This window comes from Dermochelys coriacea, chromosome 24, assembly GCF_009764565.3.
Source record: "Dermochelys coriacea isolate rDerCor1 chromosome 24, rDerCor1.pri.v4, whole genome shotgun sequence".
Taxonomy (NCBI): Eukaryota; Metazoa; Chordata; order Testudines; family Dermochelyidae; genus Dermochelys; species Dermochelys coriacea.
In genome coordinates, this window is record NC_050091.1 from 5283911 (window position 1) to 5311695 (window position 27785).

A 27785-nucleotide genomic window follows, 5' to 3' on the forward strand; every position below is an offset into this window, starting at 1 on the left:
AGCACACAAAGCTCCGGTTTATGAGGCCAAGCACCGCAGACCCGATCCCAGTGTCTCAGCTCCCTGAAAGCCCCGGACGTCACTGAGAGCACCTAGGCCCAGAGCTTTGCAGTGGCATTGTAGCCATGTTGGTTGCAGGATACGAGAGACACAAGGTGGGTGCACCGTACATGAGTCTTGGCCCCTCTTTCTTTACAAATGGAGGTCTGGTTAGCAGGCTGTAGGGAGTGTTATAAATGGTTGTAATGGGCCATAGAGCCAGTGTCTCAGATCGGTCCCTGGTTTTGAGCTTCCGGCAGAATTGAAGTTCCCAAGCTCGTCGGTTGAAGGTGCGGTGCAGGTTTCCTTTGTGGTGGGGACACCTGCACTGAAATCCATGGCCCAGTGGCTAGGGGCTAGAATGGGAGTTAGGTCTCTGGCCTCCCGGTGACTCGGATAAGTCGCGTCTCTCGACTCCCCCTGTGTAAAGAGCGAATGACAATGCTTGAGCTCCTTTCCCCCCTGCTAGCTGGCTGGACTGTGCCAATGAGAGCTTGATGCTGTTACTACGCCCTGTTATCTTATTACAGACTGGTTACCCAGACCCTATCCTGCAGAGGGAGGGGTTCCTCTCACCTCAGTTGCCCTGGGGTCATGCTGCCCTCTGCGACTGGTTGGGATTCATCTGGGAAAGGGCCTTCACTGCATGCATGTTCATCCCTCCCCATTCCGTGGCGCACAGGAAGGACGGTGCATTGGTGAGGGGGCCCGGAGCCCTGGATTCATGGCACAGCTCTGCCACAGACTCGCTGTGAGAGCTTGGGGATGTCACTTAGTCACTGAGGCTCAATGACGTATCTGTCAAAAACAGGAGCAACGGTCCCTATTTCACAGGGAGGTTAAAAGCTGGGAAGGTGCCCAGATACTATGGGGATGGGCACCAGATAAATATGGAACTTGGGTTCCCAATCTGCCTGTCTGCCTCTTGCGTGGGGGTGCTGCCCTCTGCTGGTGGATTATTTCATGAGCAAGGCTCCTGGCCCAGCCCTGAAATTGACCCTGTTTCCCGAACAGTTTCACAAAAAACTCCCAACCAGCGCTAGTCAGGGTATATGTGTGCGTCAGGGGGGAATGGGTGTATGCCTGTGTGTATGAGTGTATCTCTGGGTACAGGTTGTATGGAGCCCATATATGTTTTGGGTGTTTTAACAAAACCATGTCTGATCTCTACAGAGCCCACCAGGCTTCCTCTGTGATGTCCAAGCAGGTCAAATAGGGGCAGGGGAGTTGATTGGCTTGGAAGTTTGGCCTGTGTCCGCTCATGTGTTGCTCCCCTGCCCATCATCCGTGGATCGCGCCCTGCTGGGCTCTGCTTAACGAAGAATGAGAACTCTGGCGCGTGGTCCTGGTGCCGCCGTTGGACCCTGACACTAACCAGCATCTCTAATGGAGCTGGTGGCATGGCAGGAAACGTCTCTCCCTTTAAACCCAGCAACAAATACTCTCAGAGATCAGATCTTGGGCAAGCCCAGGCTGGGTCTGAGCCATCAGCAGGTGCGCAGGAGGTGGTGAGGGGCGGGGAACGAGGCTGGCCCTCGAGGCAGAAGGATTATCTTCAAACGCTCCCCAGATGCAACACGCCTCTTCCCTTTGACAGCAATTACCTGCTCAGCAGCTGGTGCTGAGTCCCTCTGGGGCGCTGGTCCATGGCCGTCCTCATCTGGCACTCCTCAACGCCGGGGACCCTGGCCTGCTCTCTCGGGCCCCCGTCCTGACAAGCGAGTGGTGCGGCTTGGGGATGGTGTGAGCCCGGAGCTCGCCCTGGTGCTGGTTGGTTTTTTTGCTGGCGTGGAGGCACCCCGGAGCGGGACGGTGGGCACCATGAAGAAGATGTTCTCCTGTTCCACCTCGCAGGTCGCGGTGAGTGAGCCTCGCCGAGATCTTCCCCTTGTGCTGAGCTGGCCAGCGAGGTGGGGGATCTGAGTCCAATGGAGGGGGTAAGGCTCTAAGAAAGGAACATTAGCGTGTGCTACAGAAGAGCCCTGTCCCGCAGTAGTCTATGGAAGGAGTGCCTACAATACCCCCATATGAATAGCCCTGTACTTACGCTGCCTTCCATGGCAATAGCCCTGTACAAAGCATATGCTATTGTACAGGTTCTCCAAGTGACCGTTGCACCCCCCAGGTGTTAAGGGTTCTGCCCTCCGTGCTGTCCCCATGTTGCTAAGCAGGCAGGGGTACTCAGCTTGCTGGGAAGAGGGGGCTCTCAGGTGGCCAAAGACTGACAGCCCCTGCGCAAGTCTCTGACTGTAGCCCCGTGCCACCGTATGGGGTGGGAAGAATGCTGTGCTCTGGCCTATAGGACTAGCCCGCGCCAGCAGTGCCTTACGGAGTTAGCCCTTGGGGACAGCATTTCACAGCCCTGCCCTTCTGCCCCTGGACTGCAGGGTAAGGATCCTACAGGCTGGAGCTGACTCTGCGGCCCGTATTTGGGAGTGGGGGTGATGGGAGAGGCAGGACAGTCCAATGGTCAGAGCGCTAGCTCAGGACTTCGGAGGTCCCACTTCAATTTGCAGCTCTGCTCCAGACCCCTGGTGTGACCTTGGCCCTTGGAGCCTGTCCCTCTTTGCTAGGGGGCCACTGGGAAGCGGATCAAACCAGAAATCTCTCTGCCCGGAGTCTCTCTCCTTTTGTTCACTGTCGCCCCCAAGCCTCGGCCCCTCCTGCCTATGGGGTGAATGCCATGCAGTTCCCAGCCTGTCTTTGCTCTGCATTGCACGTAGCGATCTGGATTTGGCAACGGGAGCCCAGGCAGGCAGCTTCCGGGCCTGACAAACCGGAATGGCGGAGTGGGTTAATTACTCAGTCAGCCAGGGGCTGTTGCATGTCCAGGGTGTTCCCGGACTTGGTACAGAAGCCAGGGGCCAGCCCCCAGGGGAGTGGGGACGTGCAGCTGTAAAGATCCCATTGAGGACTCAGTGGTCTCTGCCCCCCACCCTCGGGAGAAGTTACCCCAACACCTTTGCCTTGTGGCTTCTGTACCCAGCAGTGCAATGAGGGACTGCAGGGTCCACGGTGGATCTCCAGTCACTTGCCTGTTAATAAGTATTGGGTGCTGCACATCTGTATCAGGGACAGATGTGTTGGCCCTATGGTCCCACCTCTTTAATATGCTCCATAGTAGTGAATAATCAATTCATAGATACTAAGGTCAGAAGGGACCATTCTGATCATCTAGTCCGACCTCCTGCACAACGCAGGCCACAGAATCTCACCCACCCACTCCTACGAAAAACCTCACTTATGTCTGAGCTATTGAAGTCCTTAAATCATGGTTTAAGGACTTCAAGGAGCAGAGAAGCCTCCCTCAAGTCAACCATGCCCCATGCTACAGAGGAAGGCGAAAAACCTCCAGGGCCTCTCCAAAATGCCCTGGAGGAAAATTCCTTCCCGACCCCAAATATGGCGATCAGCTAAACCCTGAGCATATGGGCAAGATTCACCAGCCAGATACTACAGAAAATTCTTTCCTGGGTAACTCAGATCCCATCCATCTAATATCCCATCTTAGGGGATTAGTCCTATTTACCCTGAATATTTAAAGATCAATTACTTACCAAAATCCCATTATCCCATCATACCATCTCCTCCATAAACTTATCGAGTAGAATCTTAAAACCAGATAGATCTTTTGCCCCCACTGCTTCCCTTGGAAGGCTATTCCAAAACTTCACTCCTCTGATGGTTAAAAACCTTCATCTGATTTCAAATCTAAACTTCCTGGTGGGCAGTTTATACCCATTTGTTCTTGTGTCCACATTGGTGCTGAGCTTAAATAATTCCTCTCCCTCTCCTGTATTTATCCCTCTGATATATTTATAGAGAGCAATCATATCTCCCCTCAACCTTCTTTTAGTTAGGCTAAACAAATTAATAATAATTTCCTTTTATATCATCCCGAAGGATCCCAAACTTCTCTGCAGATAGGTATAGTGTAATGACTCCCCCCACTATGCACATGCCTGCTCTCTGCTGGTTGGAATTGGAACTGTGTGTCATGGGTCCTATACTGCCAAAAACTTAAGGGATATTCTCCTTCACCTAAAGTGGTAGGGGGATGCTCCTGGGAGCGGGAGGATCTGAGTTCTAGCCCTGCTATTGCTGTGAAGATCTCTGTGGCCAAGGATTTTTTAGTTAATTAGTGTAGGCTCAATTTACCAAATGCCATGTTAATAGAAGGTTGGTGATAATAATTTGCATGTCTATGGCATTGTTCATCGGAGAACCTCAAAGTTCTCTACAACCATACATTAGTTGTAGGGGGTAGGGAAGCATTATTGTCTTCATTTTCCAGAGAGGGAAACTGAGGAACACAGAAGTGAAGTGATGAGTAAGTGGATGTGGTAGGCATGGAACCCAGGAGTCCTGATGTCCAATGTTATGCACTAAAAACATCACAACCAGGCAGTCCTGCTGTAACCATTAGGCCACGCGTCTTTCAAGAGCTGTGAGTGGAACCCAGGAGTCCCTGTTCCCACTCTAACCATTGGATCACACTCCCTCCAAGATATGAAACCACTAGACTGCACTCATGTGCCCAGCAAAACAAGCAAACAATTGCTTGGCTTCTCCTGACTGTCGAGAGACAAGGTGGGAAAGGTAATATCTTTTACCTTGTCTCACTAATATCCTGGGACCCACAGGGCTACAACTACATTGCATGCAAGAAACAAACAGAGCAGGCAACTAGATCCCATTCCCTGCTCATACACTCTGACCAGGCATCCCACCATGTAGTTATTTTCCCACTGCAGCCCTCATCTAGAACACAGGGTAATTAGGATATGAGCAATCATGGGGTGTGTAATCCTTATGTAATAACACACACACACACACACACACACGTTCAGGGTGTATAGGTGGGTGTGGAATGTTAATCACCAGCTACCCAACATTCAGGTTCTGCGGGTTCATTAATACTCCATGCTTGTGCAATGATTAGGGCGCTAAAGACCCAGGGGACATGCCCAGCTCTGCCACAGATGCCCTATGTGACTTGGGCAGGTCATTCAGTCTCTTTGTGCCTCAGTTTCCCCTCTGTACAATGGGGACGATACCTACCCTGTATGAGGCTGGGAGGCTATGAGGATAAATGCATTAAATACTGTGAGGTGCTCAGATACTACGGTGGTGTGGGCCACATGATTACGTCAGATAGATTTCTGATTGTTTAAAAAAATCCAGCCTTGGAGCCAAATCGAAGCCCTGGTATAAACAGATGCAACTCCAATGGATTGGCTCCCATCTGCTCTCCTATGTCTTAATTTATCCCTGTGTTTTCACCCCCCAGGCCAAAGTTGTCTGTGAGGGAGTTAAGTAGATGGGGAAACTGAGTCACAAAGTGAGGAAATGACTTGCCCGAGACCACAGATGATGATTTTTAAAAAAATCTCTTCTTCTCTTCTCTTGTAAAGGAAGGCGAGTATTGCTGTCATATTTCACCCAGTGGGGAAACTGAGGCACAGAGCATCTGGTTCTTGCTGCTGAGCTCAGCCCATTAGAACACACTTGTTTCTTTATCTTATGTCTTGAATTATATACAATTCTGGACCGATTTAAGACAACTCACTGCATTTGGTCTTTTTTAATCTGATCCTTCTCTCTCTTCTTTTAATACTTGTTCAGGCAATTCTTCTATCAATTAATACACCAGACTTTCTTGTGTCATGTCTCTTTAGCAGCTGGTTAAACACCCACTTAACCACTCAGCGCTCACTAAACCTGTGTGTAATGCTGTCCTGATTCTACAGTTGCCATTGCCTTTCCCTGTCATTAGGATGTCTGGCAGCTTTCCTGATTAAGCATGTCTCGAATAAGAAACATGACATTTAGCCATAGGGACCAGCTATTATCACCAGGGCCCTACCAAATTCATGGTCCATTTTGGTCAATTTCACAGTCATAGGAATTTAAAAATCATAAATGTCATGAGTTCGGATATTTAAATCTGAAATGTCGGGATGTTGTCATTGTAGGGGTCCTGACCCAAAAGGGTGTTGTGTGTGTGTGTGTGTGTGTGTGTGTGTGAGTGTGGGCGGGGGGCAGAGATTACAATGTTGTAATTGGCATGGTATTGCCACCCTTTCTTCTGCACTGCTGCTGGCAGCAGCTCTACCTTCAGAGCTGGGCTCCCGGCCAGCAGTCGCTGCTCTCCGGCTGCCCAGCTCTGATGACAGCACCACAACTAGCAGCAGTGCAGAAGGAAGGATGACATGGGATGGTATTGCCACCTTTACTTCTGCACTGCTGCCGGCAGGGTGCTGCCTTCAGAGCTGGGCACCTGACCAGCAGCTGCCGCTCTCCGACCACCCAATTCTGCAAGCAGCACAGAAGTAAGGGTGGCAATACCATGACCCCCCTACAATAACCTTGCAACTCCCCCATGATCCCCTTTTGGGTCAGGACCCCCAGTTTGAGAAACACTCATTTTGCCCCCCATGAAATCTGTATAGTGTAAGGTAAAAGTACACAAAAGACCCAATTTCACGGGGGAGACCAGATTTCACTGTCCGTGACGCATTTTTCATGGCCGTGAATTTGGTAGGTCCCTAATTATCGCTAATAAACCCCTAGGGAATGGTACTCATGATGACAAGCATGCAGCTATAAATAGACAATTGGAGATCCTTAGCTGAAAGGTGGCGTGTAAAGGCACCATGTTTTCTTTGTACATCTTGTGCACAGGAATTATAGCTAGTGACTTGAAAGCTAATGAACTGTCACTCTCCTCTGCATTATTAGCTCCCTTTGGGAGAGCAGGAAACTGAGGCACAAAGGAAGAGATGGGTTGTCCCAGGTTAGAGGGCTTGGTTTTTGTAGAAACTGGTCTGGGCACTCCTCGCATATCTGTGGTTTGCTCCAGATTAATCCCTAAGGAAAGCCACAGATGATTGGGGGAGTGTCCGGATGAGCCTTCACAAGCTTGGTGACGCCCTCGAGTTACTTTGCCATCAACTCACTGGAGGTAAAAACTCCTGTGTAGACATACTCAGTGAGTAGGTGATAACAGTGGGTTTAGAACTCGGGCCACCTTGCTCCCAATCCTCTGTTTAGGCCATACTGCCTTTACTCAGCCATTCTGCATGCAGAGGTGGTGTGGGCTGCCCAAGCGTGTAGAGTGAGTCCCTGGCAGTCATGGGATTAGAACTCAGGACTCCTGGCTTCGAGACCTGTGCTTAGCCTGCGGGAGCCCTGGCTCTGTTTGGCCATGCTGCCCCCTCTAGCTGTGGTGCGTCCTCCAGCCCTGCCCGCTCTCACTTTCTCCGTGACGCTCTCTTCGAATCAGGTCGAGAGCTGGAACAAACACGACCAGAAGCTTTTCGAAGCCGTAGAGAGGGGGGACGTGGGCAGAGTTTCCGTCCTGGCTTCCAGAAAGACAGCGAGACCCACCAAGCTCAACGCCCTGGGCCAATCTGCGTACGTAAGTTTTCCTGTCCTCTTCCTTCCTGCTAACCGAGCTGTTTTTCTGTTTCTAACCCTACGGCAAAGGCTGGTGCTCAGGCATAGCTGCTGGGCGGTTAATTCCCACCAAGTCAGGACAAAGCCCAGCTCCCTTCCAGTCACATCTTCCTACCAATTGAATGTCACTTTAAGATCGGGACATAGGATTTGCTTCATGCACCAGATCATAACACTGACAATGACTTTAGGGTGGAACGTTCGCTGCCCCCCAAGAATACAGGTCACTTGGTAAGTTTCATGCTGGGCCTGCAATGAGTCTTGGCTCTTCGCCTCTTTGCAGGTTCCATCTGGCAGCTTCCAAAGGGCTCACCGAGTGCCTGACCATCCTGCTGTCTCATGGGGCCGAAGTCAATGAGAAGAATGATGACGGTGCGTGTAGGGATTTCCCTGGTTTGGCAGAGGAGCAGAGAGTGCAGGACTGGCTTGGACCGATGATCCATCTAGGCTAATAACCATCCTGCCCTCTGGCAGGCCAACTCAGATCACTGGCCCCTCCAATCCAGCATCACGCCTCCTGCCCGGCCCATACAGATAAATGGTCCAGGTAGTCTGGAGTCCTAGCTCCTGCCCAGCGGTCCATGGGGTATTTGGTGCAGAGCTGACTGAAATCAGTGACTTCAGTGGGCTTTGGGCCCAGCCCCTGGGCTGGTATCCCACCTTCTGCCTCACTGGAACACATCAATGGGCCATCTAGCCCTGGGGTCCTGGTTCGGGACTAAGTGCTACTGCAAAAGAGATAATAACAAGAGGATATTAACTCCTGCCGTGCTGGAACACACCAGCGGTTGATCTTATCACATTTCCTGCATCCTGTCAGACCAGATTAGCTAAATTATCTCCCTTTATTAGTATGAAAATTAGTAGCCCTTGTCCTTGCTCTGGCTTGTGTCACCACAGTCGCTGCTCCTGTCCTTGGCCATATTCTTTCGGAATGACTTTTCTGTTGCTGAGACGCCCGCTCACCCAGCGGGAGTGCAGGTGCCTTCTCAGGGCCTGATCGAAAGCCCGGGGGAGTCTCTTTCCATGGCCTCCAATGGCCTTTGGGTCCAGCACCTGCCACAGGAGTCACCGAGTTTAAGGCCAGAGGGACCATTAGATCATCTTGTCTGTCCTCCGGCATATCACAGGCCATCAGCACCACCCAGCACTGCACACCCAGCACAGCATCTGAAATGAGACCAAAGTTAATGAGACCCACAGGAGACCAGACTGTTCTGTGCCACAGGCAGGGAACAGGAAGGCCCGGAATCCCTGCAGTGGCAGGGAACTGATGAAGTGAGGTACACCCAGATAATTCTGGCACCCACATATTGCAAAGGAGGCAACCCCCATGCCCCATGGTCCCTGCCGATCTGAGCCGGGGGATAACTCCTTCCCCACCCCACTTATGATAATCAGTGAGACCCTGAGCAGGTGAGCCAGACCCAGCCAGCCACACACCTGGTGCCACCGCAGACCCTGGCACTGCCCCCAGGCATGTCCTGAACCTGCCCCCCACAATCAGGATCCCTGGACTCATCTCAGGGCTCAACGTGCACCAGGCATGTTGAGCCCTGAGATGAATCTAGGGGCTGATTGGCTTCCCCCCTCCCCAGGAGAGACTACGCTATTTTCACCCCTGTTCCACGCACCCACAGTGAGTCACAGACCCCCCAGCTCCGGGTGGGGCTCAGCTCTCTATTCCCGAGACGTGATGCTCTCCCTTTGCTCTTCTCCCCAGGCAGCACGGCGTTGCACCTAGCCACCATCGCCTGCCAGCCTCAGTGCGTGAAGGTTCTGCTGCAGGTAAAGATGACAAATGCCCCTCCCTGCCCTCCATTCTGGGCTGGGCACTGGGGTGTTCCCGGTGGGGGTCTCCAGCCATCAGTTGGACAGCCACAGGGTCCATCTGATTTCCATACAGACTTGCTTCACCTTCACTGACAGGGTCTGTAGGAGGCAGCAGCGGGGTCTGCTGGTTGGATCAGGGGCCAGGACCTCTTGGGTTCTTCTCTGAGAAAAGATGGGCTATCTGGTCTATGGGTCTAGTGGTTAGAGCAGGGGGGGACTGGGAATCAGGACACCTGGGTTCTAGCGGGGGTGGAAAATGGAGGGTCCCCTTCAGAGCCCGGCATGTACAGGTGCAATTTCTACTCTCCATTACCCCACTATTGATCCGGAGTAACCCCAGATGTAGAGGGAGCTGGTCTGCATTTCCCCCAGCAAAAGCAGAGATCAGAAACTGGGCCCCAGACTCCTCCTGGCTCTGTGGGTGGCATCCCATGAGGCTACCATGCCCTAGCCCAGCCCAGCAGTGGCCGTGCCCCATCTCCTGGCATTTGAGCTGCTCTGGGGCTCATCATTTCCCTCCTGCATGGTAAAGTGTGGCTGGGGAGTTTCAGTCTAGAGGTGACAGGGTAGCAATGGGCAAGACAGAAAGGAAACAGGCGTTGTCTCTTAGCTCAGGGCAGTGAGAAAATTCCTGCTTGACGACTTACTGTGTTGGCTGTTTGGCCTGTAAGCAGTCAGCAAAACCCCGAGATGAACTGACACCTTGGAATCCTCTGAGAGAAGGTGCCGGGGAGACACGCACAGTTGTTCCTGAATTAAGCCCTTGGCTGCCTGGATAATTAGCCCCACTTTACCACTGGGGAAGAAGAGGCTCGGACAGGTGGGGGTTGGCTCGCCCAAAGTTCTGCAGTGAGTCAGTCCTGGAGATGGGGAAACTAGATCTCCTATCTTCCCAGATCTATGCTGGGCAGCACTGTGGGGCCTCCATTGTGCTCAGGGATGTACAAACACAGCCAGAGACTGTCCTGACCCCAATTAATTGAGAGTCTAAACAAAGCCAGAGGAATGGTCATTATCCCCATTTTACAGATGGGGAAACTGAGGCATATATATACATCTATATATATATATATAAGTGACTTGCCTCAAGGTCACACAGGGAGTCCGTGGCGGCCTTGGGTCTAGAACCTAGGTGTCTAGAGTCCCATGCCAGTGCCTTAGCCACTTAATTGAGGGGCATCATCTGTCCTGGATATCTGGAAGCCCTGCTTGGCTCACCCCAAAGTGAGGGTTCCTGCTATCCCATGTCAGCTGGGCCAGGTCTTGCTCTGGAGCAGGAGGTGGGTCCGTGGCTCTGTGCTCTAGCCGTCCCCTGGGCCACTGGCAAAGGGGAGGTGGCCATTCTCTCGCGCTGCCCTCACGGCCACATTTGTTCCTCATAGCACGGCGCCAACGAGGACTGCGTGGATGGTGAGAACCGCACCCCCCTACACTGGGCCGGTGAGTGAGTCCCTGGAGGTGCAGGCTGAATCGGGCGAGGGGAAAGGCTGAGTGCATCAGGGCAGATCTTCTAATGGGGCTGAGGTGTGAGGGGCTTGGAGCTGGGCTGATCAGCAGGGGGAGGCTGAGTCTGAGCTCCTGAAGACAGCCGGAGGGAGCTGAGAGCTGGCTGGGGCCCTGTCTCCTTGTTGCTGTCTTCTTGTTGCCATGCTAGAGAGACAGACTTGAGGCAGGTCTCCCGAGGGCGTCCCTAGAGTCTTCTCTCTCTTGACCTCATCATCCCCACATGTGTCTGTCTGTCTATCGCCGTGCAAACCTGCCTGTCTGTCCTTTCTATCCCCTGATGTACCTCTGTCCACCTCTCGCTCCATCCCCAGACATGTCTGTCTGTCCAGCCCCCTTCAATCTGTCTGTCTGTCCATCCGTAGGGATGGGATGCTGACAATGCGCAGCGCTGTGCATGTCCACCGGGCGTTGCCATTGATCAAGTGACTGCCAGCCAAGGGTCATATGGACCTCGCCAAGGGCTGATTTGAGTGAGGGCAAAATATACTAGTCCCTACAAGCCGCCCGAGTTCCCGGGTTATTGCCCTTCAGAGATAGCGGGTGGGGAACCAGACTGCAGGAGATGGACTAGGGCAGTGGATTGTGTTCCAGCCACTCCCCGCAACACCCACCTTCAAGGAGGGGACCCCAGCAATCGGAGACGGAACAAACCTAGAGTGCCCGGTCCCATCTAGTCTCTAGTCTACCTTTTTGGCCAATGCTGCCTGGCTTGCCCAGTCTAGCTGTAAATATCCCCTGGGAGAGGGCTTCCCCTGGGAGATGTCCTAACAGATCTCTCCCCGCCGCCCCCTCCTGCGGGTTTAAACCCACGTGGGGAAATGACCCTGCTTGGGTCTCACCCTGTTTGAAGAACCGCCCTGTGCAGAGAACAAGGCCCCAGCTTCAGGCGGTCTTGAGTGACGAAGGTCAGACTGAAGACTCCTTCCCTCACTGGCCCTTGAGAGAGGGTGTATCTGGTGCGCTGGGCAGCTGGGGCTGATAGGTGTATGGTTCCCCCCTTCATGTGGCAGCAGCTGGGTAGGCACTGACCACTCCGTTTCCTCCTGCCCTGCAGCCTCCTCGGGGTGTGCGTCCAGCGTCTTGCTCCTATGCGACCAGGAGGCCTTCCTGGATGTCACCGATAACGTGAGTGTAAAACCTGCTTCGGGACAGGGCTCAGTGGAACAACACTCTCGAGGGGTGAGACTGGCTCCCCACGCGGAGGGCACAGGCCAGGGGCTACGTAACCTTTGTAAGGGCTCGGGGAGCCAGCTCCTGGCCGCTGAGTGCTGGGAAGCCGCGCCGGCTTTGGGTGGGGCTCCGCGCAGCCTGCCACGCGAACCGCCTCTACCATTCCTTCCAGAACGGATGCACGCCCCTGATGATAGCGGCCGGGGGGAACCACCCCGCCATCTGCTGCCAGCTGCTCCAGAGAGGGGCCAGCGGCGACCTCACCGACAAGGACCAGAAGTGAGTCTTGCCTGGGCTCTGAAAATAAAAACAGCACTAGCACCAGGGGTATTGTGGGGGGTTTCCTCTGGGAAATGGGGACGGCGGGGAGCAGCAGTTGCCCAGGGGCATTATGAGCATTCTCACTAGGGAATGGGGGGGCAGTTGCCCAAGGGCATTATGGACATTCTCACCAGGGAATGGGGGGGGGAGCAGTTGCCCAGGGGCATTATGGGCATTCTTGTCTCATTATGGGACCTCGTCTCACCCACTGTCCCCAGGTTTCACGAGGTGGCCCCCAAGGCCTTTCAGAATTCAGCTGCTGTGGGTCCATGGGATAGCTGGCTCAGGGGAACTAGCCTGTTGTTACAGGAGTCCCCTAAAACTTCGCAGCCTGGCTTGGGGGCCGGGATCAGCCGAGATGGGGGTCATGACTGGGAGTCAGGCGCTTGCAGCCAGCCTGCCCTTCCTGTATTACTACCTGGGGAGGGGTCGGGGCCAGACAACAAAGGGCAGCCCCAGGTTGGGGGGCCCTGTACAGGAAAGGTTAAGAACTGCTGCCCTAAATGGGAGCTGCTCCAGTGGGCCAGAGCAGAGAGGCCCAGCTGAGGGGGAGCCACTCACAGATTATCCAGGTGGCCTGGTTGCAAGGGGTGCCCCTGGGGCTCCCCAGAACTGACCCTGACACCCCCTCACGTCCCCCCTCCAGGACTGCTCTGATCCTGGCCTGTGAGAGCTCCAGTGTGGAGTCGGCCAAGCTGCTGGTAAGCAGTGGGGTGGACCTCAGCGTGGTGGACAGGACGGGCCACGATGCCCTCCACTACGCCCTGCAGTCCCAGAGCCGCCCACTGAGGAGGTTGCTGCACAGCGCCCTGAAGAAGAAGAAGAGAAGAGGTGAGGGGAAGGGGCTGCCAGTCTGGGGGTCAGGAAGGGATTGTGGGCTGGGGGAGGGTTCACCTTCCTCTGCAGCATGGGGCACAGGTCCCTTGCTGGTTTGAACTAGAGTAACTGGCAGATCCTCTATCACTTGAAGGCTTTACATCAAGATCGGACAAGGCCAGTAACGCAGCCAGAGGTCAGGGGCCTGTTGCAGGAGCTGGTGGGTGAGGTTCTGTGGCCTGTGATGGGCAGGAGGATCTACAGGATCACGACGGTCCCTTCCAGCTGAACGTCTAGGAGTGGCTGAGCGATCCAAAATGCAAGGCTGGCACAACAATCAAAGATTAATGCAAGAAGCATGCTGAGTGCGGGACACATTTCCCACTCCGGAGGATGCTTCTAAAGGGTTTGGGGGACCCTCTGCTGAGAGCCATTGGTAACATGGCCACTATTAGTTATTAGGTAGTATTACACTTCATTCCAAGTTGCAGAAATGCCTCAGAAAGCAGCAAAAACTGTTTCCCCCCCTCCAACTTTTCCCTTTGTGCCTCTAATCGGCTCGTTTGGTTGGACTACACCCAGCCTCGCTCAGGCAGGATATTGATTTTTTGGTTTTTTGGTTTTTTTAATGTGTGTTTGTTTAGTTCATTTGCAAGGAGGTCTCCAGCCTCCGGCAGCTTCTCCAGATGGTTTTGATTTCTGAAAGCAATAATCGGGCTTGGCGGGAGTTGGCGAAATGGAATATCCAGGGGACCCTTGTCTTCCTCGTTCTGCTTGCTAGGCTTTGGTTTCCATGGCGACTGCCTGGTGGATGAGGGACCAGGGCCAGAGCCAAAAAATAAACTGCCGGAAGATTTCCAAAAGAATCTCAGCAAGTTTTGTTGAGGATTATAAGAAAGCTTTGCATTTAGGGAGGAAATTCAGCCTTGTGGTGAACTCACAGGACTGGGAATCGGGAGATCCGGCTCTGCTACTGCGTGATGCTGGGCAAGTCACATCCCCTCTCGGTGCCTCGGTTTACCCAATGGTGGTGTCCATTGTTTTAAAGCAGCGGTCTGGAAGTTGGAACCCCCAGGTTCTAGTTCCACCTCTGGGGCGGAGTATCGCCTGGTAGTTAGGGCAGAGGACTGGCAGTCAGGACTCCTGGGTTTTGTAGCTAGCTCTAGGACAGGAGTGTGCTCCCATGGTTGGAGTTGGGAGTCAGGACTCCTGGGTTCTATTTTTGGCTCGGCTACAAATTCGCTGTGAGACCTTGGCCAAGTCACAGCCGTTATCACTGGTCAGATGGGGATGATCCATTACCCACCTCGCTTGCTGAATTCCTGCTTGTGAGGAGTTGGGAGATCCAGAAGGCAGGGGCTGCCCGGGGGCAAGGCAACTCTCCATTCTGCGCTACAGAGAGTTTGAAAATTTCATTCAGTGTTTTTATTTTCCCTCTGGCAGAGTACAGACCCAGCCGTCAAACAAGCACCACTGCACAGGTGAGGAGAACCCTTTCGGGGCCAGCCAGAGAAAGACTGGAGGTGTGTCGAAGCTTCTTGGGTGTGTTACTCAGTGATAAACTCTGCAATCCCTGGTTACACACGGAGGGTCGGGGGGGGGAGGGGGAGTTGGATTGGGATCAGGACGGCTGACAAGCCTCAGCCCTGATGGTGCTGCTGTTAGGAGGCCTGAAACCGAGGGCTTGATTCCCTAGCACCGTCCCCTGGCGGCATCTGTGACCCCAGTGCAAAATGGGTGCACAAAACTGCTGTTCTCATCTGCTGGCGTTTTCTGCGCTGGTGTAAACGATGGTGCAAGGGGCAGAACTGGGCCTTTTCCCCACCAATTTGGTTCACGTAGAATGCCAGCAAAAGCAGTGATTTGCAGTCCCTACCAGCCGAGAAGCAGATTAGAACTGGCGACCTAAGGTCTATTGGGAAGGGAAAAGGCTCCGCCTCCTAGTACCCATCCCCTTGGAGAGTGTCTGGCTGACTTTTGTCCTTGTTATTTATAGGACAGTAGCACCTAAAGGTCCTCAGTGTGCTAGGTGCTGCACGTACCTAGAGGGCAGGGGGTTCCAAATTTTTGCTGGCATGACTCCATTTTAATAAAGTCTTTCCTGCCAGTACCCTGGACAATCTGGGGGCTGCCATTTTGAAGCGCAAAATGGCATCTTCCGTGCAGTGCGACCTCGCACCCATTGTGCGTGTGAGGTCACGGTGGGCCTCTCCAATAAGCTCATCTGTTCTGTTGGGTTCTGTGGTGGTTCCAGGTGACCGCCGAGCCACTGGAGCGCAGTGGCAGCAGAACAACCTTGCAGAGCGAGGGAGACGAGGACGAAGAGGATCTCGACGACGAGGAGTGGAGGTGTCGGTACGAAGACGAGCAGACGAAGGTCCGGCAGCTGGAAGAGCAGCTGGTGAGGAAGGTGAAGGAGTGTGATGTCCTGGCAGAGGGGTGCAAGGTGATGAAGGAGAGGATCTGGGACCAGGTGCAGGAGATAAGCCAGCTGTTGCCGGAGAGAGCAGATGAGGGCGGGCGGGTGCTAAGCCGCCGGTACAGCCGGGACACCACAGAAGAGGACTATTACCTGAACCTTTTAGCTGAGCAAGTGCAAGAGCTGAAGAAGAGACAGCAAGAGGCAGGAGGCCAGAACGTAGCAGTGAAGGAAGACAGGATACAGTGGCCGGGGGAGGAGGAAGAGGAGGAGAAGAGACGCCATCAGGAGGAGTTGATGCGGCTCCAGGCCGAAGCAGCTACGGCCCTGGAGGAGAAGGAGAGCGCGACGAAGAGGGTGGTGGAGCTCGAAGGCCATCTGGAGAACATGAGGGTGGTGATCGCCGTCTATGAGGCCAAGAAGCAGGCCCAGGGTGAGGCACTGGAGCAGCTGCAGGCTCGTGTCACTGAGCTCGACGGCGACAACCAACGGCTGCGCGGGCTGCTGGGAAAGCAGCAGGGAGAAAGGCAGGTGGGAAGGCAGGAGGTAGATCCAAGAGGGCCCAGAGTCGCTCTATGCACTGAGCTAAGCCAGTTCCTGTCATGGATGAGGGAGGCGGCTGCCAGAGCACAGGAGGAGAAGGCTGCGGTCCTTGCCGAAAATGAGGGTCTGAAGAGGGAGGCAGAGGAGGCCCTCAGAGGCAAACTTCACCTCGAGGCGGTGCCATCAGAAGCCATCAGGAAGAGCGTGGCCTCTTGGGAGAAGATGGTGGTGGGCTTAGAACGTGCTCTGGCCAAGATGGATGAGGCCAACTTCAGCCTCCTGGAGAAAGCCAGGCCTCTTCAGGAAGCCATCTCGGCCCCTCAGAGCAAGCCTGAGTCAGGGGTCTTGGTAAACGGCATGGTGGCTTCCCAGCTGCAGGAGCTGAGAAATGGCCTGGAGCAGCGTGAGGAAGAGAACAACGTCTTCAGAGATGAGGCGGAGTCCCCACTGAGGCAACCTCAATCCCTGGAGGAGCTGGAGAAGGGCAGGATAGAAAAGAACCAGATCCAAGATGGCTCACATGGGCAACCCAGACCTAGGCTGAGGAACAATTCTGTGCAAACGAAGGGCCAGGCCAGGAGGAGAAGCTCTGACCTAGAGAAAGAGCTGTCGGACCTCAGACAGAACAATGGCAGCCTCATGAATGAGCTGGCCCAGCTGGGCCAGGAGAGGGAGAAGCTGCAGGATGAGCTCCAGCGCCTCTGGCAGCACCAGAAGGAGGGGTCCCCCCGAGGAGAGGCACAGGGCCTGGTGGAGGAGCTGAGGCAGAGAGTGGCCGCCTTGTCCCAGGAGCTGTCAGTCGAGAAGGAAGAGACCAAGAAGCTGTGGCTAAGGCTAGAGACCCAGAAGAGGGAGATGGTGGTGCTGAGGGACAGCTTCCTCAAGCAGATGATGAGAGAGGCCAACAGCGTGGGAAGCCAGAGCCTAAGCACCTGCATCTTGGAGGAGCTGCACTGGAAACTGGACAACCTAGTGAAGAAGCACAATGAGGCCCTGCAGCTGGTGTCGGAGATAGAAGAGGAGAGCCAGGTGCTCGGGGGCGACCAGGCTCCCGCCGTGCAGCGCGAGGCTATTGACGCCTCCGTGGGGGGTGAGAAAAGCCCTCAAAGCAACAGTGTCCAGGCCCTAGGTCAGGAAGCGTCTGAGACCTTGGAGATCGTGGGAGGAGAGCTGGTGCTTGAGCCCTGGCGATGGGTGAATGAGCTGGAGAGAGATCTGTGGGAGCTGAAGGAGGAGCTAGAGGCAGCTCAGGCCACCCTGGGAGGTGAAAGCCACGATGTGACCAAGCTGAAGCAGATGCTCGACCGACTGCCTGTGAAGGTGGCAGAGCTGTGCTCGGAGGAGGAGGAGACCCTGCGGATGCACGAGAAAGCCTGGAGCTCCCTAGCACTCCGGACTCAGGCTCTGGAAGAGGAGCTGCGAGTCCTTCAGGAGAAGCACGAGGAGGTGAGGGGGAAGTCTGCCCAGCGGGAGGAGGCCCTGGCTGCAGAGAAGCATAAGAACAAGGACCTGCTGGCCAAGGTGGCGGAGCAGGAGAAGGAAACAGGAGAGCTGAGGGGGAAGTCGGAGCAGCTGGAGAGAACCATCCAGAAGCTGAACAAGAAGGTGGAGGAGCTCTCCAGGACCTGCCAGGACAAAGAAGGGAAGGTAAGGCCACAGAGACGTCTGGAGCTGGCCAGAGGCTATTAATGTAGGGCCGGTCACAGCACCCACTGAACCAACAGAAAGACTCCCATTGACTTTGATGGTGGCAGAGATCTTCAGCTGGTATAGATCAGGGTAGTTTCATTGTCTTCAATGGAGCTATGCTGATTTACACCAGCCAGCGATTTGGCCTATAGATGTAAGAGGAAAGGAGTGAGGGTGGTAGTGTCTCCACATACTCCAAAGCTGCCTTTTCAGCAGGATCACCTGCTTCCCTGGCACGACATCCCACAGCAAGTCCCTGGACTTGCATGTCCAGCTTCTATGGGGCTTACAGCTGTTGCTCCCAGGGCAGAAATCAGCCTTGCGATGCTGTTGGTTGAGATTTTCAAAGGGGGGTTTAGACACCCAACGTCCCTGAATCTCCTAGTCGGCTTTGAGGGTCTCACACGATGGTCCTTTAAATGTTCTCCAGCTCTGGACGCAATTCTCAGGGTTCGATTGTTAATTCACACTGGAACATTGTCCTATGACAGGGGGTTTCACCCTTATTGAAAATACCAAGGGCCTGATTTTCAATTGCCCTGCAGTGTAAAAGATAGTACAACTGAGAATCAGGCCCTGCTGTGTTCTGCAGTATTGGCCCGAGGCACTAGACGTGGAGAAGGGGGAGGGGGGGTCACGAGCTGGTATGTAGAGATGCCCAGAACAACCCATTTGCAGTGCACCCTCAAGTTTTCATTGATCCTACCAGCCCCAGGAACAATCCTGCATTTTCTTGAGTGCCACATACTGGCACCATAGCTAATAACTATTTATCTGCATAGAGCCCTTTTATTACAAGCCTTAGTAATTTGGATCATCCCTGTAAATTTTACGGGATTTTCAGCAGAAACTGGTCTGAGACTCACCAACCCCATTTCACACAGGAGCTTCTGACTCGCCACCCTATGGGAACAGCTGTCAGTCGTTCCCAAATCAGGCTGGATTCAGAGCCCATGACTAGTGTCCATCCCAGCACTAGTTCCCTGAATCACCCATTAAAAAGCAACGAGGGCCAGGAGCACAGTGTCAGGAGCTATAGGTGAAAAGGGTTAGGGGTCAGAAACTGGCATCTCCCGTGGAATGGAAAATTCTGTAAAACATTCAATTTGGAAGCATCGGGTTGTTTTGTTTCAAGAACATCAGAACGTTTCATTTCAGTCCGATAAAGATATTTCATTTTGGATATCAGTTTGATCCACGTTGGTTTGACTTTCATATTAGATGAAAATATGATTGGCTCAGATCAAATAAGTATCATACCTAAATATAGGATATTCATTTTCATAGTTTCATCTAAGAGAAAAGTCTACATGAAATGAATTGACACACACTTCAAAATGAAATGTCTTTACAGAAACTACATGTTTGTTTTGTTGTGCTAACATCAAAAGTCGAAATGATTCAGATTGACTTTTTTCCCCCTAGAAAAAGTCTTCGAAATTGATGTGTTCCTGCAAACATTTCAGTTTTGACAATGCTGTATTTTCCAACAGCAAATGTTTTGCTGAAATATTTTTGACCAGATCTAGTTGGGCAGCAGCTAGTTGCAACATCCTCGGGGCCAAGTCCCCAGTGGGTGCAAATTGGCCTAGCAACTTTGATGTAGAGGGAAGAAAACTGATTTACGCCAGCGGGGGAGATGGCTGTATGCAACCCAATGTGCCACAGGACGTTATTCTCTGTCATTGAACTGTAGATTAAAAAGTTGCTGAAGGAGACGGAGAAGCTTTCGGCAGAGATCCTGACCCTCCGCAGCGAGAGTGCTCATCTCCGGCTGCAGTTAGAGGTGAGTTGCTGCCACCCTGCCGCTATAGGAATGCTCTGAGCACACGGTGTCTGCTCGCCAGGCCAGGTGATTGTAGGGTTTTTTACAGTGGGAAGTGCCGGTTCACCTGGGCTGTGTGAACCTACTAATATCCAGCACAACTATCATTCAGATTGTAAGGCTCGTCCATCCGGATTGCATTCAGGGTGCTATTTATAGGTCTGAGAGGCAGCGTGATTAGTGGATAGCTGCTCTGAACTGGGACTCAGGTGACCTGGCTCTGCCACTGACCTCCTATGTGACCTGGAGCAAGTCCCTCTCTGTGCCTCAGTTTCCCCTCTCACCCTTGTCTATTTCATTTGTAAGCTGTTGGAGGTAGGGACTTTTTCTTACCCTGTGCACATGCAGCTTCTGGCATAATGGGTCCCTGATCTCTTCTGGGGTGCTACCGTAAAAGAAATACAAACACCTGCTGGCAGATTGAAACTCACCAGCACGGTCTATTTTTGTTTTCCCAGGTTAAGGAAAAAAATCACCAGGAGATTGTTACTATCTACAGAACCCATCTGCTCAATGCAGCCCAGGTACAAACCTCAGACAGTCTGGTTGGTGCTAAGGCTAGTGTGGCTTCAGGTAGATTTCAATAAATTTCTGCTCCTACTGGTTCCCATAACCATTACGTGGTTCTCCGCAGGAGCTTAAAAGGTTCTCACTGAACTCTGCGGTAACTGGCTTGAGTGCTTTAGACTCATAGCACTGAGGAGGTATTGTGGGCTAGAACAACGGGGACTGGGAGTCAGGATGCCTGAGTTTTAATCTCAGCTCTCGGAGGGGAGCGGTGGCTGGTGGTTAGAGTAGGGGGAGCCGTAGTCAATCCCAGCTCTGGAAGTGAGGGGAGTGGTTGGAGGGGAGTGCTTAGTGGTTAGCACACTGGATTGGGAGTCCTGAGTCCTATTTCTGGCTCCAGCCATTCGGAGCAACCCAACCCGCATGGCGGATCACAGTGCACGGGGCTGATTGGGAGGTGCCTCGCATAGTCAAGGGGCTAGATTTCCCCAAGCTTATGCCAGGGTGCAGGGTCTCCAGCACTGCACAGCCACAGCTGTCTCTCTGCTGGGGGACCAGGGCTGCCTGAAAGCAGGCAGCACTGGGCATGGATGGGGCAGAGCCAGGGGCCATGTAGATCTGACAGATCCTGGCAGCAGAGGTTCTGCCTGACAGGCCCTTATGGATGGATGCTGGAGCAGAAAGGAAAACTGCTTTCCCCCTGCAGAGCTTGTGAGGCTGTGGCTGAAGCATGCACTGGCCCTCCACAAGGGGGTACTGTGGTGCAGAATGGCAAGCCCTGTGCTGGTGGGGTGGGAAGGGCTGCTGGCATGTGTCTCAAGCCAGACTGTGGACCCCTGTGTGTTTGGGGCTGGTTACACAGCAAGAGCACAACACACTGATAGAGGATGGGGTTTCTTCCGGCTCAGGGGTTCATGGATGAAGAAGTTCACTCAATGCTGCTCCGAATCCTGAGGGCGAAAGAGGAATGAGCTTTGCCCTCCGCTTCCCGGGAACTAGGATCTTTCTTCTTTGCAAGTGAGTGTGTCTGCCTGTCTGTCTGTCTCTCTTCTTTTCCCCCTTTGCTTCAGAGAAGGTGCAGTTCTGCTTGGTCTCATCGAATGTCCCCGTAAGGTCCCCATCACCATAGCATCTGAGCTTCGGTTTTGGGTGCTGCTTTCATACAAACCATCCAGCTGAAAGATTTTAGGTAACAGCTGGGATGCTTAGTGATCACTCAGCAGGTCGGGTGCTGGCAAGAGATCTTCTGGCTGGGAAGCTCGGCCCTTAAAGGCACAGACTTCAGTACAACAGCAGCACCCATCCACCTCCCTACCTACCCCAGCCTTGGAGCTGGCAACATTTGTGCAGCTCCAGGCCCTCTCCCCGTCACTGCTTCGGGGAGAGGGTGGTGATTGAAGATTATGGCAAGATACAAATCATTTGCAAATTAGCTCATTCAATCATCTGCGTTACAGGGTCACACATGGAGCTGTGCAATACTTGGCAGCTCGCTGTCTATGAATCCCTGATGGGGCGGTACCTTAAGGCCACCCCTCTCCCCAGCATGACCCTGCCCTGGGGATGAATCGGGGCCCTGGTCTCACTGATGGAGTGTTTGTGGGGGTCAATCCCAGCCGGTGTGTCAATGAACCTGGGTTGTGCCATAGATGTAGTGCTGCAAAAGGGCCACTAGATGGCGGGGTGGGGCAGTGCAGCTCAGCGGGGCATCGTGCTCGGTGGGACAAGATCTTTGAAGCCCCCCAGTATTTCTCAGGGCCAGGGCCGGGCCGTATGGCCCCTTTCACAGCTGGAGACCCTGCTTCCAATCGCAGCTGAGGTTGGCTAAGCAGGAGCAGACGGAGCCAGAATGCCATAGATGACCAGGCTTATAGAAAGGAAAGGGGTGGGGTGAAGCACAAACTAGCTGTTAGCACTGAACTGACCCTTTTGTAGGTGAGATGTAGATAGATGTCTGCTACTTCTGCCCCCTTCTGGATAGGCTCAGAACTGCTCACCTGTGTGTCATATAGCCTCTGCTGCTAATTGCTTGTGGAGATTCTCCTTTAGTTCTAGAGACAGGGGCTTTTGGAGCAGAAAGTTTCCAGGGATCTGAGATGGACAGGGGTGGACACACGCCACGTAATTTCTTCTAGAGCAGGTGCAGTCAGACAGAAAAGGGCCTGCAAGCTGCCTGAAGTATGAAGTGAACCTGATGCCTCCATTTGGTACAAACCATCCCATAAGACAAGGCTGGATCAAAGCTTCGTGATCTGTTTCTCTCTACTTACCTGGGCTCATTGCCGAGGTATCTCAGGCCCACCCTCATCCCATGCCAGTGCTGAGCCCGGCACAGGGAGTGAGGGGGGAAGCACTGTGCTTCCCTTATCCTGGAGCTACTTGAGGCATCCCTGAGATCTGCCTTAACTTGTGCTCAGCTGCAATAGCATTGCACCAACTGAGGGGAGTGGCCAAGTCATGCCCCCTCCTAGCCCCACTGTACCTGGCCTCCTTCAAGGCCGGTGAATTCAGCCCTCTATGATGGGAGGTATTAGCCCAGGGGCTTTACAGCCCCTTTGCACCAGTGTAGCCAGCACAGAGGGGCCATAGCATACAGATGCCTCCTGCCCGCAGTGGATTCCACAGCTGGATGTAGCTACTCCACTTGGGTCTGAGGGAAGAGGCTGGGGAGGAGGTTTTCCTCCCATTACATGTATGGCCCCTGGCTCCTCACACGCCCTGATCAAGGGGCAACTCTTACCAGGGTGGCTGAGTCCAGAGCCGTGATGCAGGGCATGGGTTGAATCTCAGGAGCTCATGCCTGGGTATGTGGTGAGCCCTGGGTGGTGGGGGCAGGTGCTCGGGTACAACTTGGTAGAGAGCTGGAGAGGCACAAACCAAAGGCAGAGGTCTGGTTCTCAGTCACTCTCTTGCAGTGGCTGGGACAGGGATGGCTTTAAGTCCTCTTTCCACTTCCCATATAGTGGCGCTGTGCAGGGCCCTGCCTGTTCCCCAGTGTACATTAGAGCAGCCTCAGGGTTGCTCTAACTTACATGCTGTTTTCCATGGTCCCTGGGAGACAGAGAAGTAGCACAGTACTTTCCAGCCACACCCCTGATCTGCCATATATCCCCCATACCTGCCATCTATGCCCAAAATCCACCATCTTCTGCCACCTCCAAAGCGGCCGAGGAGGCCCACACAGGGTGGATTCTTGGGGCTGTTTTTGCCCCCTTCTAAGGCCCCTTTGAGCTGTCCAGAGCAGCATAACGTGTACAAGCAACGCAGCTCCTTCCTATCTCTTGCTCTGCGGGAGGGTGGCAACTGCAGGGTAGTTTGTTTGGCATGAAATTGATGCTCAGTGTCTTCCCCCTTTAAGCCCCCCCCAGTAAAATCCCCACCATGAACGTGATGCCGACATTGGACAGGCCGCAGAGACTTTCTGCAGCTGGAACAGACGCTGCGGCTGGCGGGCCGTCCATGCTGTTTGTGTGCCGTTTGGCACATCTACTCTCGGGTTGGAAGTTAAGCGTTTCCATATGAGAAATGTGATTTCCCCAGGGGAAGGGAGGGGCCACGTTACCCGGGGGGGGGGGCAGCTCAGGCAGTGGGAGAGGAGCAGTGGGGGTTGCAGCTCAAGGGGCTGCAGATGGGGATGATTTTTTTTTTAAAGTGACAGGACAGCTTGTATGCAAGTGTCTTCTTCTGTGGCTATATTGCCTTTGTTTAATCCCCTCGGCACACTCAAGCTCAGAAAGGGCCAGCTTTTGTTTCCCCAGAAAAACCCAGGGTGTCCCAGTGAATAGTTTGGGTGGCTCAGTAGGGGACAGTTTCCCCTCTCAGGCTGTACTGGCCCTAGTGTAGTGCAAGGGGATGACTCGTCAAACCAAGGTAAACACCTAAGGTAGATGTGGTTAAACTGGTTTAAGTGCGTACACAGTAGGGGTTTGCACGACTTAATATTTAAGTCAATCAGGCTCATAGATTTAAAGTAATCTAGCGCACCCTTTCCCATATAGACAGGGCTTAGTCTCTACCAGCACGTAGGTAGCTCAGTGTGGTTTTGGCTGCAATTGACCTGGGTCCATGCAGAATGACCTGCCTGCAGAAGTGTGTCATTAAACTGAAATGTCCATTTATTCCAAGGGCTGCAACATTTTCCAATGCTGGCTTCACTCCATTTAGGAATATTCCAGGTAACACCAGGAGAAGACTGGAGGGCTGAGCCCACACCTTTCCAGCAGCAGGATAGTGCTTGAGGAACCAGCTTGACACATCATTGGGACCATGTCTGCCACCCCACTGAGCCAGAGACCTATCCACCAAGGATGTCAACACAAGATGATCACCTCTGCAATAGCTTTGGTCATTTTTCCCCCTCTCAACCCACCTCTTCCCGGTCTCCACGTGCTGCTGGCTGAGCACTGGGACTTTATTTCAAATAGCCCCAGAGATCTGAAATAATTTACCTTTGAAAGATGGGCCGCAGGGCAAGCATAGCTTGTTATAACAAACCCAGGCGCTGCAGCTGCTAGACACCATGACTCGATCAGCCTCTCACACGCCTGGATACAGGACTAGAACCCAGGCCCTTTTGCACCACAGTCACCGTCCTCTACCACTTGAGCTAAAGGACAGCTCCCTTCCCCAATTGTAGAGGTAGTTTCCTTATCTTCTCCAAGGGCACAGCTAGCTGAGAGCAACAGGAAACATGCACTAAGTAAATTCCACTTCAGCCTCCCTCATGCTGCAACTGCAGACTGACGAGGCAGCCAGTTATGATTGTTTGTACTTTGGTAGCACCTAGGAGCCCCAGGCATGGAGCAGGACCCCGTGGTGCTAGGGGCTGTACAAACACCAACAATGATGGTCAACCAGGGCTCCTTTTTCTGCCTCACCATTCCACCACAGAGCTGTTTCTGTTCATCGTGTGAGCAGCATAGCGGGGTTTGCCCTTCAGACCATGTGGCTGCAGGAGCGAATCAGGCTGAGTTGGCCATCGGATACGTTGCAGCAGTGCTGAACTCTCCAATTCAGAGGCGGGGTAGGGGCAACTAAGACGTCCATCCTAGTTCTTTGCTTCCTGCTGGATCCGGACACAGTCTGATCCTGCTTCCATTGAAGTAGGTGGCCAAAGTCCGATTGATTTCCAAGGCACAGGATCAAGCCTTTGAAAAGTAGACAGCTCCTTAGTGTGCCTCTCTTACATCAGGTTTCAGAGTAGCAGCCGTGTTAGTCTGTATTCGCAAAAAGAAAAGGAGTACTTGTGGCACCTTAGAGACTAACAAATTTATTAGAGCATATGAAGTGAGCTGTAGCTCACGAAAGCTTATGCTCTAATAAATTTGTTAGTCTCTAAGGTGCCACAAGTACTCCTTTTCTCTTACATCAGAGGCCCTGGCTGGTGTTCTTTCCCCTTGCTCGGTCCTGAGTCTGTTTGGCTGTGAGAAGAAAATGACTCGCTTCCAGATGTTCATTCTGGAAACAGGCTTTGGTGCAAGTGCAGGAACAGGTCCTTGTGGCTATCTGAGCATTGCTGGGAGGAGCAGAGCACCAGGGGGAATGAAAGCGCTGAGATCAGCAAACAGAAGGAAGGGCTTTGCTCTGAGCTAGGAGCTGAGATACTCTTGTGGGCTTGCAACTTTGTCACATGGTCTCAGCCTTGCCATGTAAATTACATGCGAAAAAGTCATTAGCATAGGCAATGTTGTCTAGTGGGTAGGGGATGCAACAGAAGACTTGGGTTCTAGTCTTGACCCTACTGCATGGCCTTGGGCAAATCATGTTGCTGCTCTGTACCTCAGTTTCCCCTCCCAGCCTTTGTCTGTTTAGATTGTAAGTTCTTTGGCAGGGATTGTTTCTTAAGGTGTGTTTGTAGATGCCCGCCCTCCTCTGGGCTGGGGACCCTAGGTGCTGCTGTCATAGAAGTAACAAATGATCTATAAAATAAATAATAAAGCGAGATCCTCAGCTGGCGTAAATCCGAGTGGCAGCGTTGAAGTGAATAAGGCTAGGCCAGCTGAGGATGTGGCCCAATGGTCTTGTCCTTGTCATTCAGAAACCCATTAAATGGGAATTTTGGAAACTCTTATTTTCTTCTCTTCTTCTGATGCTGTTTGTTTGTTTATTTCCCCTGCGCTGCTAGGCTTCCATTCCACTTATCATCAATTTCTCTGTCGGGTTTGTGTCAGGGTTTGGGGGGCCTGACCAGTGCTGAGAGCAGAGGGCAGCTCCTCCTCCCCTGCCTGGCTTGGGGAAGCCCCACACCCACCCAAACTCCCCACAACTCCCCTCTGTGGCTTCCAGGAGCCACATCCCTCCCCCAGATCACCCTCCCCTCATTGGCTTGAGAGGGCAGCACGGTCCCCTCGCCCCCCTGCCTTTTCCCCTGTGTTGGCAACATCTCCTCCTCCTCTTTATTGCACTGCTGTGACCAGATCGATTTCAATTACAGCAGGCCCAGGTGTCTAGCGTAGACCAGGCCAGAATTACAACTGGAATTGCCACTAGAAGGCACCCAGGACCGTTCATGGTTGCCCCACCTCTTGTGCGGTCATTTCCATCACCACGCTAGGCTGGAAAGGGGAACGCGGGCAGCCAGCAAGAACCCTCCCACGCTGGCTGAGGTGGTGAGGGCTTGGCAAGATGAGTCTTCGCCAGCTCCCATTCTACTGACTGCCTGACTTTTGCATTGCAAGGGGGTCCCTGAGACTCATCCCCTCCCAGACATGCTCTCACCCCCTTAAGCCATACCACATTAGCAGGAAATGGCCGGAGGGTGGGGTGGAGAGGGGGGGATGTTATGCAATAGCTTTGAGGCGCTAGGCAAGCCCACGATCATGCCATGACCTGCCCGCTGTGGCTCATCTTCCTCCAGCTTTAATGCTTTGCGCTGGATCTACTTCCGTACCAGAAGAGATGCAACAAGCTGCTATTCTGCCTACCCAGGTGCTCTCCTTAATCTGATCGCCTCGTGATCACGGGTAGCTTTTTATTCTCACGCCACCCCTGTGACATAAGGGGAGTTTTATCCCCATTTTATTACAGGGAAGGGCACTGAGCAGATTAAGCAACTTGCCCAGGGTCACACAAGGAGTCGGTGGCAGAGCCACAAACTCAACCCAGGTCTTCTGAATGCACATTCTGTGCTGTTTCCACTAGACCGTCCTTCCTACCCAAACACAATCAATTGCATATATGCACAAGCTTCTTCCACAGTGGTCATAGAATCATAGGACTGGAAGGGACTGTGAGAGGTCATCTAGTCTGGTCCCCAGCACTCGTGGCAGGACTAAGTATTATCTAGACCGTCCCAGACAGGTGTTTGTTTAACCTGCTCTTAAAAATCTCCAATGACTGAGATTCCACAACCTCCCTAGGCAATTTATTCCAGTGCTTAACCACCCAAACACTTAGGAAATTTTTCCTAATGGCCAACGTAAACCGCTCTTGCTGTAATTTAAGCCCATTGCTTCTTGTCCTATCCTCAGAGGTTAAGGAGAACAATTTTTCTCCCTCCTCCTTATAACAAACAACCTTTTAAGTACTTCAAAACTGTTTTCATGTCCCCTCTCAGTCTTCCCTTCTCCACACTAAACAAACCCAATTTTTTCAATCTTTCCTCATAGCTCATGTTTTCTAGACCTTTAATCATTTGTGTTGCTCTTCTCTGGACTTTCT

General features: G+C 53.1%; 1 protein-coding gene across 1 annotated transcript; it reads left to right on the plus strand.

Moving 5' to 3' along the window:
- Window positions 1–1860: 1860 nt before the first annotated feature.
- On the plus strand, window positions 1861–26187 carry ANKRD35 (ankyrin repeat domain 35). The gene is made up of 15 exons (XM_043501846.1): window positions 1861–1899; window positions 7325–7455; window positions 7781–7869; window positions 9221–9285; window positions 10713–10770; window positions 11891–11961; window positions 12179–12285; window positions 12974–13158; window positions 14587–14624; window positions 15398–17752; window positions 19491–19580; window positions 20078–20143; window positions 21035–21143; window positions 24291–25317; window positions 25498–26187. Exons 1-13 carry the CDS (start codon window positions 1861–1863, stop codon window positions 21095–21097), a joined length of 3357 nt encoding a protein of 1118 aa, XP_043357781.1. The 3' UTR covers window positions 21098–21143; window positions 24291–25317; window positions 25498–26187.
- The last annotated feature ends 1598 nt before the right edge of the window (window positions 26188–27785 follow it).